Raw genomic sequence first — 20,488 nt, 5'->3', positions numbered from 1 at the left:
GTCTGTCTGTAATTAACAATGGTTGTTTGTAACTGTAACAGTTTTTCAAAAACAATTACATGTGATTTGCTGATGAGGTATAGCTCATTATCTTTTGTAAAAAAAAAAAAAAACCCAGATAGCTCATGATCTTTTGTTTAAAAAAAAAAGATATTAAATTTTTTTGTGAATTTTTGCATTTAAAGTAGAAAGTTTCCATGTTCATGTGAAAACTAAAGTGAATGAAGCTGCTCCTTGTGTCTGAACTTATAACTCACAGTAAGGTGATATTCCTCAATAGTATACAACCGAAGGGAGAGTGCAGCTGTTCACTGAGGTTACTGGGGGAGAGCAAACAGGACCGGGCCATATAAGGTGTCATTCAAGCACAATACAGGAGAGCATCTGCATGAGAGCCCACGTCTGCTCAACAGGTGATGAAGCGACTCCCTGGAGATGTGACATGTCATCTTAGAGCGGTGACAGCTCCTCCTCTTTCTGGCAGCTGATGATCGGCCAGTGAGATTTCAGCATTATGGCCCCAAACAGAAGGACAAACTCTACAGAGAGTCATATTCCTCACTGGGGATGTGTTTTGAGCTTCTTTATGCTTTCATTCTTTGAGACTGATTGGTTGCTGTTCTCTCTGAAATGAGTCAACGTTTAGTGTAACTGTGACTCTGGGTCGCCACCAGCTCACTGCTATTACAAAATCACTCTAATGATGTTTCCGTGTTAATGTGGAAGTCATTTACTTATTTATCAGTCTGTAGAATAGATTCATAGATTAATACATGACAACAAAATAATTGTGATCTTTCTAATTATGGTCTTTCCATAAAGACTGTTTTCTCTTTCTGACACTGATGTTTCAGAAGCAGTGAAGCCACCGTGCAGCTTTGGGTAAAAATGAAAACCCTGAGGCAGGCTCACCATCTCGTTTGGCCTCCTGCAGACAGAAAGAGTTTCTTATCTGGAGTTCAGCGAAATGTACCCGGTCCACGTTGCATCCAGCAGCCATTTTATCTCACTTTAACACATTTAGACAAGAGAGCAACCTGAAGAGCTTATCTGCCTGTCCTTCCCATAAGTGAGGCTAATGTGGCCTCTGAGGCCACTGCAGCTGCGCTTTAAGAAGTAATTTAGAGGACAGGGGTTAATGCAGCAACGCTTTTTAATTTTAGTGCTGACTGACAGCTTGACTGTGAACAGAGCAACGATACGGAGGATTTGGATTTGGACCCATCAGAAGGAAAATTATAATTATTTAAATGTAATTTGTAATAAATTAGAACTGAAACGGAAATGAAATGCCCTTAAACTGAACCATAACTTAATAAAAAAAAGAATTAGATGTGACCTAATGACTCTAAGATGACTTCGTGTTTATCAGTAAGCTGCCCATTAAACCTCCTTAACCCTCCCCTGACATCAGGCCAGCGTCCACAAGGGGGCAGAATACAATTCAATCAAAGCTGAACGTTACACCACCGGCCACTCCCTGCAGAGCTGTAGGAAACGAGTACAAGATGCAGCTGCAGGCCAGAAGGATGGATCATCATCTTAGTTTAATCAGGCTTGAGGGAAACTGTAATTCATGGCAAAATGGACGGCAAGGGAACAACATGGACCAGCAAACACGGAAAGGGAAAAATATTCTGTTTCAAGACCTCCAAGCTTACCATCATAGGATTTTTTTATCTGAAGGTATAATCAACCCATGAAAAAAGAAAAAAAGAAATTGAAATAATTATCTGACAGGTAGTCAACAATTAATTAACTAAACAATTAACTAAAATCAGCGATTTTAGTTATTAAGGTGTATTTATTCAGCTTTCTTTACTGTGATGCTCCCAAAATGAGGTCATGGCACAACTGCAAACATGCTGGTCCTCACTGACCGACAGGTTGGGTAAGAGAATGAATTAGAGAAGTAGTCGAAATCGCCAAGTCAAATCAAGTTTATTTGCATAACACACTTTGGCATTTCAAACATTTCAAAGTGCCTAAAACGTAAAACAAAAGAAGAAACACTGCATTACAAAATAAAGAGAATAAGAAAAAATGCAATTCACACTTAAATTAGTTTATGATAATTTATCATTAATTAAAGGGAACTCTAAACAAATGTGTTTCACAGTTTTCTTAAAGTTTGTTCCAGATCAGACAGGCACATAAACTGAAAGCTGTTTTTTCATATTTGGTTCTGATTGTGGGGATGCAGAGACCTGAACCAGAAGACCTGAGTGGTCTGGAAGGTTGATACAGTGACAACAGAACGTTATTGTTCTGTGGTGCCAAGCCATATGCTGATTTATAAACCATCAAGAGTGTTTTAAAGAAAAGAGAAACAAACTGCTCCCTTATAGGCACATACATTAGGAAAAAAAAACGAAAAAAAAACTGGAGGACGTGAAGACACCCACAGCTCAGGTTTTTGGAGAAGGTGTTGACTGGACAATTATCTGTTCTTCTTGTAAGAATGCCTGAATGAAAGCCATTGTTGACAGAAAGCTATAAAAAGCCTCTTTTGCTGTTGCCGTTGGTTACATAGGAGGCATACCAAACACGTGGAAGAAGATGTTTGGGTCAGATGAGGCTAAAATTAAACATTTGATTGCATAAAATACAGTGTGCACTTATGATTGCACATCACCCTGAAAACACAAGCCATGAAATACAATATAGCTTCTGATTTGACCAACAATGTGAAATAATTCAAGTGGCATGAAGGTGCTGTAGCTCAATCACAAACCTAAATCTCTGGTATAATTTTAACTGTTGAATAAACCAGTAATATATTGTCTATCTGTTAGTTTGTTTTTAGAAAGAAAACATCCCACATGGTTCCTTGCAAAAAAAAGTCTATTTCTAAGGGGTTGCATATCCTCTCTCAACACCTCAGAAGAATCTTTCAGTTTAAAAACACACTCAGAAGCAAAAGGGAAAACAGAAATGATGACATGTCATGCACATTTTTAGAAGCTGAGTTTCGTCCTTGTGATTGGTTGAAAAAAAAATGTTGTCTCTACTTTAAATAAGCTCTCAGTTTTATTTCATGCCACTAAAGAAAAAAAAAAAAACCTTGCGCATAATTCTCTGAAAGCAGATTGAAAATCCATCTGAGTATGGATCCGGTAAAGTTGTTGCAGTTTTTAATCTACTGTCTCCTCCTAATGATGCCTCTCTAAACAGCAGTAAAGTGGCTCAGGTGGTGTACTACAGAGACAAAAGAAAGGCTAAGAGAAGGAGGAGACACAACATCAATTAGAAGCAGGGTTTTGAAAATATATCGCTGTTTGATGCAGGGACTTAAAAGGGAGGTTAAAAGAGAGTGGTGAAGTATTTTCAGACAGTTAAATTCCTTTTAGCTGCATAACTCTGATTTATTTATTGATGAAAGGATTTCAGTCTCCTTAAACATTTCCTTGACCTATTTAGAATTTACACCTTTTAGGACAAGTGTTTGTCCTAAAACAGACAAACACTTGTCTGTTTTAGGATTTGATGGGTTTATTTTCATCATTAAGAGAATAGCACATAAAAAGGAATACAGATACTCAAACGTTCATTGGCCATCACAATAACTACATTTAGTATGTTTGGAGTCAAGGTACCATGGTAATGGTAGCATCATGCTGTCAGTGATCCAAAAACACATGAAAACGGATTTAAGGATGGATGAGGCAGGACAATATTAAGCTTCTCAAATGTGAATCATGTTTTTAAAACGTGGATGTGTACCACTAGACTTATACATTTAGACAACCTCTGCTCAGAAAAGTGTCTCGTTAATGGCTACAAAAATGGCTTGCTTCAGAGGAAATATATCCAAATAATTGTGGGAGGTGTACATATTTGAACCTGGATATACACTGCTCAAAAAAATAAAGGGAACACTTAAACAACACAATATAACTCCAAGTAAATCAAACTTCTGTGAAATCAAACTGTCCACTTAGGAAGCAACACTGATTGACAACGGGGACCCTCGTCGGGTCAATCAGTGTTGCTTCCTAAGTGGACAGTTTGATTTCACAGAAGTTTGATTTACTTGGAGTTATATTGTGTTGTTTAAGTGTTCCCTTTAATTTTTTGAGCAGTATATAATTTAGAAACTGCTAGGATAAGAAAAAGAAAACCTACACTAAAACTTCTGTAGAAAATCTGAAGACCCTGAACCTTAATGTGGCATTTATCAATGGATTTAAAGCTGATTTATTTTCTTCTGACAGCTTAAAAGGAGACAAAATAGGTCATAGGTTTGAATTTGAATTTGCTTGCAGCAATAATGTCTACATAAATAATTTCCAGGAAGCGGACTCGTAAAAGGTCCGGTGAAGCTGTAAAACAAGCTGATGAAATCACTCCTGCTGTTTACAGCTGACACAGATATTAGCAGCAGTAGGAATCTGGATAGCTGGCTGAATGCGTCATTGTTTGGGCTGGGAATGCTATAAGACAGAAAACCAGAGCAACTCGCACATAGTCGAAAAGGCAGGCTTCCTGTCACTGTTTCTTAGCAACGGTGGGAGCTAAAGAGCCAAATCCCCGTGGTGGTGGGCTGATGTTGAATTAGGTGGAGGGGAGGGAAAGAAAGGAAATCTGCAGAGGAGATGTTTCTGTAGCAGGCAAACGGGAAAGCTTGGATGTTTTTGGTGTTTGCTGATTATTTTTAGGCGAGATGAAGCTCGACCTTCTGTTAGAAAACACAGCTGCTTTGCATTTTCTGGCTGTTTCATGCAAATCTTTAAGATTTCTAGGAGCATTTCAAGAAAGGAAGTAGATTATCTTAAATGTTTTCCAAAAATAGATGTTGAACATCTTAAATTCAGAGTTTTACAATGCTTAAGATACGCATTGTAAAAAAAAAACCAACAACAAACAAACAAAAAAAAAACAAACAATCCATCTGTAGTGTATCTGCAGTTCTCTCAAGCAACAGCAGTGGAGCTGCTGCTGCACAAATGGCGTCGGAGCTGTGATTAACATTTTAACCGCAATGTGAATGAGTACGCAAAGCAATGCACAGCAGAGAGGCAGCAGAGATGGGGTTGTTGCTGCTCACTCCCTCTGTTTTTGCATGCAGATCTTTTAAGTGTCTAGTTTCAGACCACCGAGCATCCAGCCGATTCATGACAAGAGCGTGACACACTGACGGGGGATATGAAGGAAACCGTGGGCCAGAGTAAATCACCTGTGGATTACATCTTCTGCTGAGCTTGTCTCCAGACAGTAATCACATAATAACCCAATGACTGATAGCAGTGTCTGCTTACAGCTGCTTAGTGCTGCTGTTGTGGTCTGTATCCAGGTCTGGATCCACAGCTATGCACTACTTTGTGAGTTATGCTATGGAAAAGATAGTTCAACTGGTTTATTTATGGGTTTTGCATCATCATCTGTAAAAGGGGCTGACTAAGCAACATTTTTTCAAAAAATTCATGTTTAATGTATAAGCAACAACCTTCACCTGCCTGAGTACAGGTAAAAAAAATAAAAAATAGATACTTGTTGCTAGGAAAAGGGAAACGTGAAGTAGAGAGGATACAAATCATAGAGATCTGTCAGAACCTAGTTATTAGATTGGTTCTTTATTTTTGCTTAAAAGCATCTTAAACTCACCGATGTGGAAAAAAAACAGCAAGCTACTATAGGCCTCATGTCCTAGTTGAAACAAAGCTTAACCAACAATTTTATTCATTAAAGATTAATAGGAGTTCATAGAAATGTATGCAGTCCAAGATTACTTAGTTAGCTTACTTATCTTCATTAGAGATTAGATAACCAACACAGGGCTAAGTGCAAATCAGAGTGCCCTCTAAAGCACAGATAAACGTAGAAGTTTAAGTGAGTACATATTTTAAGACATAACGAAATGAACATGCTTTATTTGTATGTATTTTCATAAGAACTTGGATATCTATAATGTTATATAATGCATAAATGAACTATGACACTATGGTATTATGTTTTTTGTTTGTTGTTCAGGGTTCTGGTTTGTCTTATGTTGTCTTCTCTAGTTTACCATGCAGGTTTTCTACAGAAATTAGGTCTGGAGAATGAGATGGCTGTGGAAGGAGATTGATTTTGTCTTTGATGAACGGTCAGAAAAGAAAAGGCTAGATTCTGACATCAGTCCCAGACAATTGATTGGTATTTCGATAGTGTACAATGGGTATTATTCAGACTTGATGACCTTAAGATGACATTTATGCTGCAGTCCTCCAAAAATGAACTTTGTTTTTGCATTTGCTCCTGAAACATACTGCTCTCTAAGCACGGAAGATAAACCTGGAGTCTCTTGTAGATTAGTGACTACTGTCAAAAAGAAATTGACCTATGTGCACTGTCCAAGTTGAATACAGGAAATAAGCAAACAATAAAAAATCATAGATTACTAGTGAGTCTGGTTAACTCTTAACCTTTGTGTTTACAAAAGGGGCCCAACCGACTCCACACCCATATCACTTGTATCAGTTGCCTCAGTCCTCTCACGCACAAGTGTTAAAATGTAGATTATCAAAGAAATATAAAAACACTAAATAAAAATAACTTTTTTGTGAGATTGTTACAGGTAACAAAAACTGTGCAAACAGTGAGATAATAATAATAATAATAATAATAATAATAATAATAATAATAATAATAATAATAAACTATTATTTTTAACATTCTTCAGATTTACTTTAAGGCTTTGTCTACAGTCTTTACCACTGGTGCCATGTAAATCCATCAATCAATTTTATTTCCGGCTTTATTCCCAACAAAACAACAAAATTAATAATCAGTGATGCGCCAACTCCCAGTTTGTAAACAACATCTACTGCAGAGGGGGGAGGTCTTCACTCCGACCGGCAGATTTTTAAAGACAAAAAAGCATTTTTACGTCAAACTTTATGAAGCACAATGATTAATCAAACGCTGGGTGTGTTTTATATTCATGGGTTAACTGAATTATTTAACTAATAGACGTAGAGAACCTTCCGTTATTTTGGTTCGACCTCCTCCATTCCCCCCCCCCCCCGGTGAGCTAATGTGGTACGGTCCATATTGTGAAGCGGCACCGTCTTTCCTCACTTCAGTTTGGGTTAAGTCCGCGTCCACTCCCTAGGAAATGAAGGCGTGTAACGGTTTAATTCTGGCCGTGTGACACCGGGATGCTGGAGGGCTTGTGAACCGCTGGACTGCTTAACCATGTTCCCTTCAGCTACGGCGAAATTGAACGGAGGCTGCTTTCAATTCGCCCGCCTTTCTCGTTAGCACACAGAAAGTGCAGTCCGCATGAGAGAGGCTCCTCCGCTGCATTTCAGACGGGGTTTCGACATTCCTTGACGGTCGAGCAGCAGCCGCACCAGCCGCCGCCGCAGGGTGCAGAACCCACGAGCTTCGGCCGCTTGACAGGTGCCGTCGCTCGGCTGTGCTTGGAGAGATGCCGCCCGTCCAGAGAACAATGTCCGATCTTCGCACTCGAGCGGAGGGTATGTGGATGCTGTTGTAATCAGCTTTATATCTTTGGGAAGCCGTTGGAGAGCATATGTAGCAGTTTATGAAATTTTATTTAATATAGTTGCAAGAAGGCCGTCTGGTATGAGCTCAGTGTAGAAACTTCCTAGTTAAAACTGTGCAAACTTTATAAGTTTCAGAAACGAGGCAGATCTCTGGAAGCCTGAATGTGTCAAAACAAAACCTGAAATGAAAGTAAAAATCATCCTTTAAAGAAGGGGTTTTTGACACTTGAAATTTTGTAAAATTATCCATACTAATGTAACTCTTTCACTTATAAGGCAAACAAACCTACTCTTATTGTATTGTTGTGAAAGACTGCGATATTTTAGTGCACGTTTGTGAAGTACATGTTTAATGTATATTTGTGAAGTACATTCCTTTTAGGATATTTTACACAAACATGATGTTCCATCTAGAGATCAAGATTTTTATTCATTCCTCCTTTTGAACTAGCTCCAGCTCAGTCAGATTTAATGGAGACGGTCAGTGAACATTAGTTTAGGGTTAGGCATTTCTAACACACAGGCAGCGATCTAAATTAGTAACTGGTCACATATGTAAACATGGAACCTTGGGATCCTCTTGAGACAATAACCTAAATAGTAATGAGAAAGCATATTTATTTTGCAAATAGAAGAAACGATATTAAAACCAGGCTTGAATAAATAAAAACAACCTAATGGTGACTCTATTGGCTAAATGTGTTGCCATTGGACCACTTTTAATTTGACTCGGTAAAAATACTTGCATGCTCAACCAAGACTCAGGGACAAAAGCCATTTTCATTTTTGCAGACCAGGAAGCTGGATGAATGTGCAGGCTGTTTGTTGCTGCTGGAAGGCAAACCTTCTCTCCAGTATCACATTTTTTACAAAATACTTTCCTCTTAGACTGCTCTGGCTTTCGCTCCATCCATCTTCCCATCATCTATGACCAGCTTCCCTGTTCCACAGCATGATGCCATCTCCACAAAGTGTCACTGAGGATTGTTTGTGCCATGTTTGTCTTCCACCATTCACAGTGTTTTTGCATATATAAAAAAAATTATTTTGGTCTCATTTGACCAGAGTACCTTCACTCACACACTCACCTTGTTCACTACATGACAAACTTTAAACAGGACTCCTTATGGCTTCTCCAGATGTATGGTTCTACTGAAAAATACATTGAGTTGGGATTTATCAGTAGGTTTCCACTACAGTTCTTTTGCTTGTAAGTGAAGTGCAACATAAAATCGTCAAGATTTTATAGTTATGAGAAAATTTGTATAGTAGATCAGTAGATTTGAGTTTTTGGGTGCGTCTCTTTTTTTCAGGAGCTCACCGTATAGCTCAGCACATCCACGCTCACCACAGGGTGCAGGTGCAGTCAGTTTTGAAGCCTTCGACCCTTCACATGCCTGATTTGATGCTTGCGCTGACCTCAGACCTCTCAGGACAGGGGCTGAATATATCTACAGTGATCAATATTATACCTTGTGATTTATGACCCTTCCTGCAGTTTCTGTTTTTCTTTGCACCAAATGTAGAGTCTGTGCTGAGTTTGATTTATACACTGGCTAATTCCTCATTCTGAATTATGGCCGTCTACTATATTATTTGGCTGCATAGCAACTAGCTCGGCCTGTAGAAGTGAAATGAAACAAATTCGTTGAGGGTTTTCTGTTTGCTTATCTACTTCCTAAAATGTTGTGGATGAACCTAATAACATGGACAATTCGTAGTTATTGACTAACAGTGAATTGCTATGCAGTGACTTTGTTGTAGAACTAGCTGCCAGCAGTATTTGATATTGGTGTTGAAGTCTGTTCACCCACCTATCAACCAGATAATTCAGAAGAGAAACAGTTTGCAGCTTGACAATTGCCAGGCTCATGTCAAGTGGTACTTTTCTCACCTCTGTCTATTTCTGTGTTTGAGTTTTGAAAAATCATTTAATAAATGCCCTTTGACTGCATTTTTTATTTTTCATTTTCCAAAATATTCTTAACTTGCAGAATATTCTTAACTTGCAGAGTCTAGCACATGCTTGCTGCAAAGTGAAAGGTCAGATGAGTGGATGGAGACAATTGCTTGTACCAGTCATTCCTGAAGCCGAAGAAACCACTGACTATGTGTTGTTGTTTTGCCTTCTTGATCACTTTTGTTCAGTTTCTTTGAGTCACTGTTGTCCCAACAGATGGCTACAGAACAACATATATAAAAAAAAAAAACTATTTTCTGAAAGAAGAAATTTAGGTCTTGCTGAAAGAAACTGATGAAATGGTTTCTTTAGAACTGTTAACATCATTGTACATGGACAGTGAAATTGGAAGATGACCACGAAATTGGATAATTTTCAGTTTGTCTCATAGTGATGACCTGCTGTTTGGGGTGGAAAAAATAGGCTTTTTTTTCCCCAAGCCACACTGAGCTCTTTCAGGCTGCGATTGCCTTTGGTGTGGCTACGGTTACTGGGGGAACCAGACCAAAGTTTCCCGTTTTGTTTAAATTAGCAGGGTGCTAAAAAGGAAGTTGCAGGACGTCCAAGAATTTAGCAATCAATTTTAAAAAAGAAACTTTGGGGTGCTTGGTGGTTTGTTGGTAAAACTCACTCATCATCACAGTTGTTCTTTGTTCGATTCCCGGTCTCGGACCATTTAGAATCAGCTATAATCAGCATGGCAAAGCTTTCCAGAAACCATAGATTGGTCCTTAATACATTTCTAATTGGTGCAGCCTTACTTTGTGCCAACATCTCGTCACAGATTGTTGCTATTCTATAGGTGGTCTTAAACACTTTGCTGGTAGAATCCTAAATAATTTAATACAAAATATAGATTTTCTGTAAAACTGTTGACAATGTAGATCCTGGAGTCTCAAGAATAAAAACATTAATTATGCAGCAGCTATTGCTTTCATGCTTACACTACTTTTTAATTTTGCGAAGAGGAAACAGTTGAGCTCTTTTCCTATCTGTGAGCTTGATAAGCTATGAAGCAGCCTCATGGCTTTGGATTTTTCCATTTTAATGGACAATCCAGTGTATAAGTCTTAATTAGTAGCATGATAAATCAAAATGAGCTCGATAACTTCCACTTTGATACATTTTTTTAAAGGAACATTTTGTTTACAGAGACATCATAATCCATTTTATTTATTGGTTTTGGTTGCTGTGGCTTATTTTGAATATTTAAAATATTTTCCAGTTTCAGTGTCACGTTATCTTTGCAAAAATGAAAGTTTATGGGTGTTTGAGAAGACATTCTGACATTATTATGTCATATCAATATATTCCTTGAAAATGATCTCAACAACACAATATTATCATTTATGGCAATATTTATTTCCATCAATTTATCTTTGGCCTACCAGTGCCACATAATTATTTTTGGTGTTTTTATGAGAGTCAGAGCAAACTCCCCAACCAGTTTTTTTTTTTTTTTAATCACCTCGGCACACGGGGCAGACATCCATCTAGCAAGGGCAACCCTCTGCCAGGCTTACCACCTAATCCATCAGCGGCCCGTCCGTCAGCTCTGCATGCTGCGCACACCCCTCGGTCTTGGCCTTCACGTGTTACTTCACTCCATGTCACTCTTCTTTACTGTGTGGTGGAAACATCGAGCATCTCTGCCAATCTGATGGAATGCATTGCCAAAATAACCCTATCAAGTACACTTGGCACACATGTGACACACGAAGCGATTGGCACATTTAATATGTAAATCGGCAACGAAAGGCAGGCACCTTTAGATTCTGATCTCTTGAACACAAATTTCCACGGACAATAGAAGGTGATTGTTTATCTGCAGATGGGTAAAATCCCCTAGTGTAGTTTACGCTAAAGACGAGAACAGGCTGGTGAAACCTGTCCTGACAGGAAGCTGTTGCTTAGTTCCTACTGCCAACATTCCTTTTCTGAGACACAAAATAATCTGCTGTTTCTTTAAGCCCAATACCTCTCTCTTTGCCTGCCTGCCTGCCTGCCTGTCTGTCTTAAGGTTTTATTCCCAAGTGTAAGTGAAGCGGGATGTTCCCCCTGTAGCATTTCAATAACACCAGCTAAGTCTCAGTCTGTCTGAATTGTGGTATCAGCATGAAGGGAGAGACTGGAGGGGGACAGACTTCTCTCTTCTGAAGGGATCCAGAGCTACCTGTGTGCCCTGTGGATCGCCGGCTGATAATAATGTGGCACAGAAGCCCAACACACCACTAAATCCCTCGTCTTGAGCTGCCAATGTGATATATCAAGTCCCCTCGGGCCTTCCTTCTCTACGTAATGGCATGGGACGTCTCCTCTTCTCTGCTTTCTGTTTAACGTCTTGCCTCCATCGGTTACCTGCAGCCAGTCTAACCTTGTTACTCCTCAGACACTTGACTGCGCTCACTTCAATGACTCTTCTCTGTGCATCGCAAACTGCTGCATTAGGTATAAGAACGGTTGTGCAAGTGCAGACAAAAAGGAGGTACAGTTTCTAAAATGTGGAGGAAGCAAAGGCAGCTCCAGACCAGAATGTTTTTGCCAATGTTTATTTTAATACCAGTTTTGCCTATAATGGCCTTTTTTTAACTTACTGATTGCTAATTTTACAGTGTTCTAGTTTGTAAATTCCTTGTGTTGTGAAAGCCAAAAGTATATCTTTTAGAATATATAATAAAATACTAACTAGGTAAATTATTAACTGTGTATCTTGTCCCTTTTTTAAACTTTTGCACAACATCGTATGACCAGTCTTAGTCGCATTTGCTCTGTTATATATTTCAGTGTTTTCTGATAAAAGCAATAAAATAGCATCTTTGTGTTTGTTTGAAATCAGTGTTTTGGCTAGAGATTATATCTGGACAGTGCAATGATGCAATGTTTGACAAGCGTTATGCATTTGCACACCAATGTTTGGGCTGGATTAACATTTTCAGCCCTTGATGTCCTTTCAGATTTTAGTTTTGGTGATGCTCATGGAAAGTGATGAAAAAATCTTGATGATTGAAAAGAAATAAGAGTGAGAAAAACAATGACTGTTGTCAATGCAAAATTCAACATAAAAACAGCATAGACGCATGTTTTCCTGCACCAAGAAACCAGATTCATCTTGATTGGACCTGACTGATCAGCCAGTTGGAAACTCAAAAATGACTTTTCTTTTCCCAGTCAGTGAGCACACAGTGCAAAGCTCTACCAGGTCATGCTGACAACAATAATCTTTGGTCTGGGCGCTGATACTAGGTGAAAAATATTTTCAATTTAGTTAAGATGTTTGCGGGTGTATTCACACCAGCCCTGTTTAGTCCGCTTCAACCAAACTCTAGTTTTTTTGACTAGAATGTCCAGGGAGGTGTAAATATGCAATTAAACTCTGAGTAGACAAAAAGAAAATCATATTCTAATCTGTCTAAAAACCTTTTTTTTTTTGGTTTGGTTTAAGTGAACTCTGGTGTAATTTGAATTCATATCTGAATGCAAGTGGACTGGAGGCCGACCTAAAAGCAGAAGCGGGCCATAGTGCAAGGGATCCTGGTAAATGCAATCAAAACTAATGTACAAGTCTAGCACCTGAGAAATGGCTTCTGGTATTTTACATCTGCCACCTGTGTGAATTTAACTACTTAAAAGACGTCGTCTAATATGGGATGCTTTGCGGTTCAAAACAATTGTCACCTGATGGACTTTGTGATCACAATTGACTCTGGAATACTGCAGTCTCTCAACATAAATTTAATGATTCACAGATCAAATTTTCTTTCCATTATCTCCTACAAAATAAAGTCTACATTGATGTTAGAAAGGAAGCTTAAACTTCCAGATGTATCACAAACTAGTATTTTGTGGCGTAACAGATGACTAGAATTCATTTGATAAACTCGATATTCCCAAACAATCCTAGCAGTTGCCGGTTGTTTTTCTGACCTGGGTGTGTCTCTGTGACACAGCAAGAAAATGCAACAAGGTTATGTGCAGGAATACAGCCAGTGAGGCTGTGGGATGATGAGGTCGGATGAAGTGTTGGCAGGCTCTCCACAGGAAAGCAGCACCATCAATGGTGGGTAAGATGAAACTCCAGCTGTCCTTCACCTCCCTGTGCACCTCCATCCTGACAGAGCTTTTGGATTTTATGAGCCTGACTGTCTAATTTAGATTTTGGCTTAACAAGGTCATAGTGCCTCTTCTATACATGGATAGTTCTAAATATCCATGTATACATAGGTAGTATAGTTGATTCTATACCATAAACTATAGATGGATTCACACTGTCTATCTGTAAATGGATAGTTTAAACTATACATGTATAGAAGCGTTTTTTTATTTTTATCACATATATCTGTGCATTGTGATGCTGGCTCATAGTTCTGAGTAAGTGATCTTTTACTAGTTCAGATATCTAAGGCAATAACTGGGTTAAAAGAAAATGCAGCCTAATCTACATTTTCTTTTAATTTATAGTCCTGCAATATTTGACATATATGGGTCATGTTCTGTAGATGGTGATGTTAATGGCACATGAAGCGATCGCCTTCATGAGAGTCTGTGCTCCTGCAAGAAGCGCCATAACTAATATTAACAGATGACCTACTCTAAAGATTTAGACCTGAATCAATTAGACAAGTATGATATCCACATAAACGTTTCCTCAGTGCACTTAAGAAAAGGGCTTGTTCTCTGCGGACGTGCAATATAATTTGCAGATGTTTCTGGCAAACGGTCTCATCAGATGCGACACATCAGGTCAGCTGACATCATTTAAAACACTGACTAGGATTAATTGTTATCATCCGCCATTTCATTATTGCAGCTATTTATAGATGGTATTTGATGGAAATTAGCCTAGTTGCCTGTCATTTTTATCCTTTTTTTCATCTCAGCCTTTTTCTAATAAAAATAATTTTTGTAATTTTCTTGTCGGTGTTTGGTAAATGCCAAATAACATTTTTTTAAATTACAATTTTAGTTTTTATTTTTATTTTTATGGAAATGCACATGACATAACAAATGGACAGAAACATGTTGTATATTCATCCCTTTCACATGATCTCTGAGCTATGGTAGTTTGCACAGTTTATCTTCTTTTTAGACAGCATGAATGAACTGATATGTACTGTTAGTCTTTAAGTGTGAATCCTACTAAACCGGTCAGTCAGACAACACCATCCTGGTTGTCATGCCTAATGAGGCTAGTCCTGCAATAGTAGCATGAAAAACAGGTTTGGTCTGTTGTAGGCACAGGGTGTGGTGAGGTCTATGAGGATTGATGACCTTTAAAAATGGTCAGACTGGTATTTCCACAAAAAAGTTTAACAATGATGCAATTGCTTTTTAAAAAGTAATTCTCTTGTTATGCAAAATAGTAATTGATTTATACTATTAAAACTAAAATGTATTTAGTTTTAATTTTGATGCATATAAATAAGCAAGAAAATTGATCAAATAGGTTTTAATTTGGGATTAACAAATAAATTCCAAATGTACTTCAGTAAATTTAAATTTTTATGCTGAACATTAGCTCTTTATTCCATTCTGCTTTTTGTAGAGTAACATAAAGAGTATTAGCTGTTCAGTTAGTCAGGTTGAGCCTGACTAACTTGACAACCACAGCATTAGAGGGACATTATTAGCTTAATTAAGTTTTCACACCATAACTGGACATATTTCCAAACAGACATTTATTCTTTTACAAAAAGGAAATGTTTAGCAGCCTTCATTCATCCTGCTGACAGGTGGTGTGCAGCAACAGGCATGGGTGGGGAAACGTTGAGTTACAGCTTCAGTTCTTCTTCTGACATCTCATTAATAGCACTTTTAAACATATGTGACATTAAATTTTAGTTTTGAAGTGAAAATTCCTTAAAACTTATGTCTTGATAGCAATATCTGATTTCTATTACCCTATTTTAAACAACAGCAGGCAATATGCTGTATTTTCTAAAAGACTTTAATGATAAATCTTTAAAGAAACATTTTTAGAGTGGGGTTGCTTTTCAATTTTCAGGGAATGTGTTATCTCTGATCCAAAGGTGTGTCTAATTAGATTTGGCCCGATTAACTTTTTATGAATTTTTCCCAACAGAATGGCATTTATTTATTTATTTATTTACATCACGTTGTTGTCTTTTGTTTATAGCTGAACACTAACAGAGCACATAATGATCTTTGGTTCTTGCAATGTTTTTTTATACAAGGTGCTACTTGGCCTTTATTAGTATTCCAACAAGCTACCCTAAGATTTGCATAACGTCAGCATTTTAGCATGATCTATTTTTAGGATGCTGGAAGTGGCCGTTTTAACCTAAGAAATCCTTCAGGGCCCTCATTTGAAACAGTTTTGATGCCTTGATAATATATCAATGTTGCTGACATTCGAAGCGCTTACAGGGATCTGCAAAGTGTGTAGCATATGCTCTTGTGTTTGATCATTCATAAAGTCGCTCTGAGTGGAAAGGCTTGTCTCTCGGCAGATCCCTCACTAAGCTCAGCCAGGCCATCCCTGTGATGTCACTGCTAGACCCAGCTGCCTGCGTTGTCCCCGGACTTTCCGTCCCGCTACAGTCTGCCTGAGCCTATGAGGATCCAGATGGAGCCAAACAGGGCGGAGAGATTAATTCTGCAGCTGCCCTGTTGTTGTTGTTGTTGTGGGTGCTGGTTATAACATCGAGGTCTGATAAGAGACTTATGGATGTAGCTTAGATTGAGGCAGTACCTATAGTCTCCAACAGCCCTTCCTTCCATTTATAAACAGAAAAGATAGAAAGGGATGATTTTTTATCTGAGACTTTGGTGGCTATGAATAGACTGCAGCCTTGAATAGGCTGCTCTGTCCACTAAAATATTTATCTGGGTTGAATGCATCATGTAGAGAGCTTTAGTTGGTGCCGCTATACAGATACAAAGGGACGTGGTATATTGCAAACCCATCAAGAGATCACAAAATACATCACTTCTAAACTAATTTGAACTCTTAATGATGGTAAGGAGCCTCTGTTTAAGTGCCAGTCAACAATGACAATGCTTTCAACTGGTTTGGCTGGTGTTCACTTCCTGGTGTTGGATAAGTGTTGTTACCTCCCTGTTTTCTACCGCCATTTCCTTTATAATTGAATAAGCTTTGAGTGAGCCTGATTCTGTCCAGGCAGACGACTTCAATCACACTTTACTGACCTCTCAGGCTCATCGGTTCTAGCTCTGTGTCTGAGGAAGACTGGACAGGATGTGTTGTATTCTGAGAAATTTATAGCTGCTCTGATTTGAAAAATGATGTTTTGAATGCCGTACTTGACTGCGCACTTTAAAAATTACAGACCTAAGAGATAAGTGGTTATGTAGTTATTTGACAAACAAAAACCAATTGAGATATTTTACAAAAAAGTCAGAGTGCAAAGACGTCAAATATGGAGGTCCTACAAGGTTTAGTGTTGGTATATTTGAAATAAAACAATAAGTATCTAGTAAACAATAACTTGCCTTTGCAGCTCAAATAAATATTTGAGACGATATTGTTGATGAAATAGTTAAATCCGAGTAGACTGACTGATTTTTAAATTCGAATAAAACAAAATGTATGATCTTTGGTTACTGATAGATTCAGTTTTTGTTGAAAATTGTAAGTTTTTATGGTTAACTTTAGATTTTAGCTGGAATAAAATGAAAGGTATTCATAGCAATGCACATTATAGAAAGACGCCCAGAGTTGCAGTTTCATATTTATGTATTCTACCATATTTGACTTGATGTTTGGAAGTTTGGGGATGCACTTATGCAACTAACTGTAAACCTTTGATCTACAAAAAAGAGAAGAAAAAAATAATATAAAGTCTGCTTAAAAATTTAAAGATTTGGTTAATTTATTCATATGTTAATCTTGAAAGAAATTGTGGCCAGAGCTTGCGAATGAGAGATGATCATAGATGGGAAAACTTATTCTAATAAAGTGTGCATGAACTATATGTAATAATAATCGAACAAATGAAGCATCTTTATATTGGACAGAATTATTATTTTTTTAATAGGAACTTGTCTTGCTTGACATTTTCTCTGCTACACACACTAGTCGCCCAGCCTTTCTAGACTGACGGGGGAAGACCAGCATGTCATAGTCGAGTCTTCTGGACAGTTTTTCCCACTGGGCGCCCTGTCCAAAATATGTCCCTTCTCGTGACTATTGTTCCACCAGTCCGCATCTTGGCTGACACAAGCAATAATCTTGACATCTGGACTGCATCCAAACATATTACAACTCTCAGTGGCATTGATCCTTCCCCAAGAGGCTTTCCCTTCAGAGCTGTCTGCCACTCCTCGCTTGCTTCAACTGAGCTTTATTTAGCCTTGTCGAGCGTCTGTGGAGTTCTAACCTGCTTAATATAGTACAGGACGATAATAATAAAGCTCACAGGAAGATTTTGTCTGGTATCCCTTCTTGTTTCCATTATTGTGAGAGGGATTGACGTCATGACGCACACTGGTGTTGATGTCGCTTCCGGAGATGAAAAGCAGAGCTTCCACTAAGACGTTAATAGCAGTGGCCTCGATATGTTTTACACAGGCTGTTGTAGAACCAGGAGACTTGAACTTAACAGAGAAGATTTCAGAAAAGCTTTTTAAAAAGGTTGTGCGAAAACTTAATTTATTGGAACTATCAACTCTTTCATCTCATCGTCAGTTTTTGCTTGAAAATAATTACACACATATTTAAATTATGGGATTGATGTTGAATGTTAGATTAGTATTTGCAGTATTAGACCACTTTCCGGCTTCCGCCCTGTTTCTCCTCCCCAATCCAATTAAAGTGTTCAACTCAAAGCCTTAAATTGGATCAGATGTGTAAGAATAGTTGCTGCAGCAGAAACCTGACAAGGGTCTTCGGCGCATAGGTGGCATAAAGGTAGACATTATGATGGGAAGTTAAGTCATTGGAATTTAAGTTATACTTGGGGAAACTATATTGAAAACTTGTGCGTTGTGATGAATTCCTAAGCTGACTGTTTTGCTGTTTAGACCATTAGTCCAGCCTTCCTGCAGATTGACTCCACCTCCACAGTATTGCACAGTGGTTTGCTGAACTTAGTCCTTGTTCTGCCTCACAACCTCAGACTTCTTGTTATAGTGACACTTGAATTAGTCAGTGTAGGATTAATTTCTGTTCTGTTTTTTTTCTTCTTTTTAAATGCAGCACCCTTAATTTTCCATAGTTTGTTCTTCTTTCTAATCTTCCTTAGATAAATCTCAGTTGTGCTGTTACAGGATTTTTCAAACCTCAGCTACTTTGGACATAAAATCATCCAATACTTAATTGCGGCAGTAGATGGCAGTAGTGATTTAGCTTTGAGTGAGACTGATTGTCGCTTCTCTGCATTTCACAGCAGAAGTTGTAAGTTAACGGTTAGAAAACAGAGGTCAACAGCCAGAAGCTCAGTCAGAAATATGTATTCATGTACTTCTATCTAAAGCTCCCTGTTTTGTGTTGCAAACAAAAATAAAGACTTGTGACACCGGAATTAAAGTTGTCCAGTCCGTGTGTAACAGCAACATTAGGGAATCTGAAGTTGTGCTTCTGTCATGAGATGTATGTCAAAAGACACACAATAGAAATTTTTGTCCGGACTAAGTTGGTAAAGACGCCACAGGAAACCTCAAGTAGTGTTCGGAAACAAGGTAGGGATCTAAAACAAGCCTCCTTGGTATCAAATTATTTGTTTTTTCCCCTTAGTTTTCTTAAGCAAAAGTAAAACTCAGGTTTACTGTTATCTACTTTCTTGCTGGTCCACTTTCTTTCTACCGTAACTCCCTTTTACAACTTTGGGATTATGTCTCAGCTTCTATCATCGTGTTTGTCCATTTTGGCAAGATCAGAATTTTGTGACCAGTTTCTCATCTTTATTTATTTTTTGTAAAGCTTTGACCTGCTGATACAAATTTCTCCTTAGTAACTCTAATTGAAGAAGAAATGAGAAGAGCATTAACATATTTTATTGCCTTCCTGTAGTTATCAGTCATTAATTATTTATATTAGGAGCATAGACAACATAGCATCCAAGGGAAGAGATGCATTCAGGAGAAAAATATTTCAGTTTAAACTATCTTATACAAATGATTAGTGGCGTTAGCATGCCTAGCATTACTGAATCTTCCATCCCTATGTGTGTATTCCCTGCAGAAGTTTGATCCTTATAGTATCAAACCTCTTATAGTAAGGTTTCCAGAACTGCCTATTTCTAAATCGTGCTTGTTTTATTATAGACAGCTCAAAAGAATAAGGAAGCAACTTTGTTTTGCTCAGCTTAGCCTTCCTGTTAGCTTCTGCATGTCTCTGTCTCTCAGCCCGAATTAGCAGCAGACATGTGGCAGAAAAAATATATTTTTTGACAGCTGTGTGCATTTCTGGGCTTCCTTCGCTTTCATTTTGAAACACTTCACAAATGCTTTTGTGAACAAATATTTCAAATCACCAGAAAATGTTATTTATTTTTTACATTTCGGTTAGCTGAAAAGTAAGGCATAACTTCCTTAAAAATTGAAAATGCCTCCTGTCTGATTCCAATTAAATTCCTGTACAGTTTATTATATATGTGCCATCTAGCACATGAAAATATTAAGGTCAAAGTAGCTGATGGTGACATACAAGTCAGTGTTGTTTCATAGAGATCAATGAAATATTCACATACTTAACAGATTTACTCAAATTGAGTTCTCATCTTGTTCCGTAGCTGCTAAAAGGGACGGAGGCTAAATTAAATAAGAGCACAACCAGCAACTGGTGCATTGCAGCACCTGGCCTACCCCAGTGGCCTACTCCTGCTGCGAAGGCTCATTCAGAACACAGAGGTGCAGCATCAATCACATCCTCAGCCACATGGCCTGCTTCTTCACAATGGCCTCATGCTGCAGTGATAGTTGCTGCCTTTTCCTGTCCTCAAGTGTTACAAGCAATATTGTTTTTAGGTTAATTCTCGCATTATAGATGAAAGACTTTCTACCTCAGATTTAAACAGATTTGTTCTCTTTGTACAATGCCTAAATGAACAAAAGACAAAGG

General features: G+C 38.1%; 1 protein-coding gene across 9 annotated transcripts in view; it reads left to right on the top strand.

The window, feature by feature from the left end:
* Window positions 1–7,038: 7,038 nt before the first annotated feature.
* The window catches only part of atp8a1 (ATPase phospholipid transporting 8A1), a 101,055-nt gene continuing 87,605 nt past the window's right edge, over window positions 7,039–20,488 (top strand). For 8 of the 9 annotated variants that reach the window (XR_534658.2, XM_008420550.2, XM_008420549.2 and 5 more), the window contains exon 1: window positions 7,039–7,460. Coding sequence is in view for 8 of the 9 variants with exons in the window: in XM_008420550.2 (XP_008418772.1) it covers window positions 7,412–7,460 (49 nt within the window). In the remaining variant the exon portion in view is untranslated. The remainder of the gene's footprint in view (window positions 7,461–20,488) is intronic. The other variant, XM_008420552.2, reaches the window with a different exon arrangement.

Source organism: Poecilia reticulata, linkage group LG10 (assembly GCF_000633615.1).
Source record: "Poecilia reticulata strain Guanapo linkage group LG10, Guppy_female_1.0+MT, whole genome shotgun sequence".
Classification (NCBI taxonomy): domain Eukaryota; kingdom Metazoa; phylum Chordata; class Actinopteri; order Cyprinodontiformes; family Poeciliidae; genus Poecilia; species Poecilia reticulata.
The sequence above is the reverse complement of the archived record's forward strand: the minus strand, read 5'-3'. Positions and strand labels throughout refer to the sequence as shown.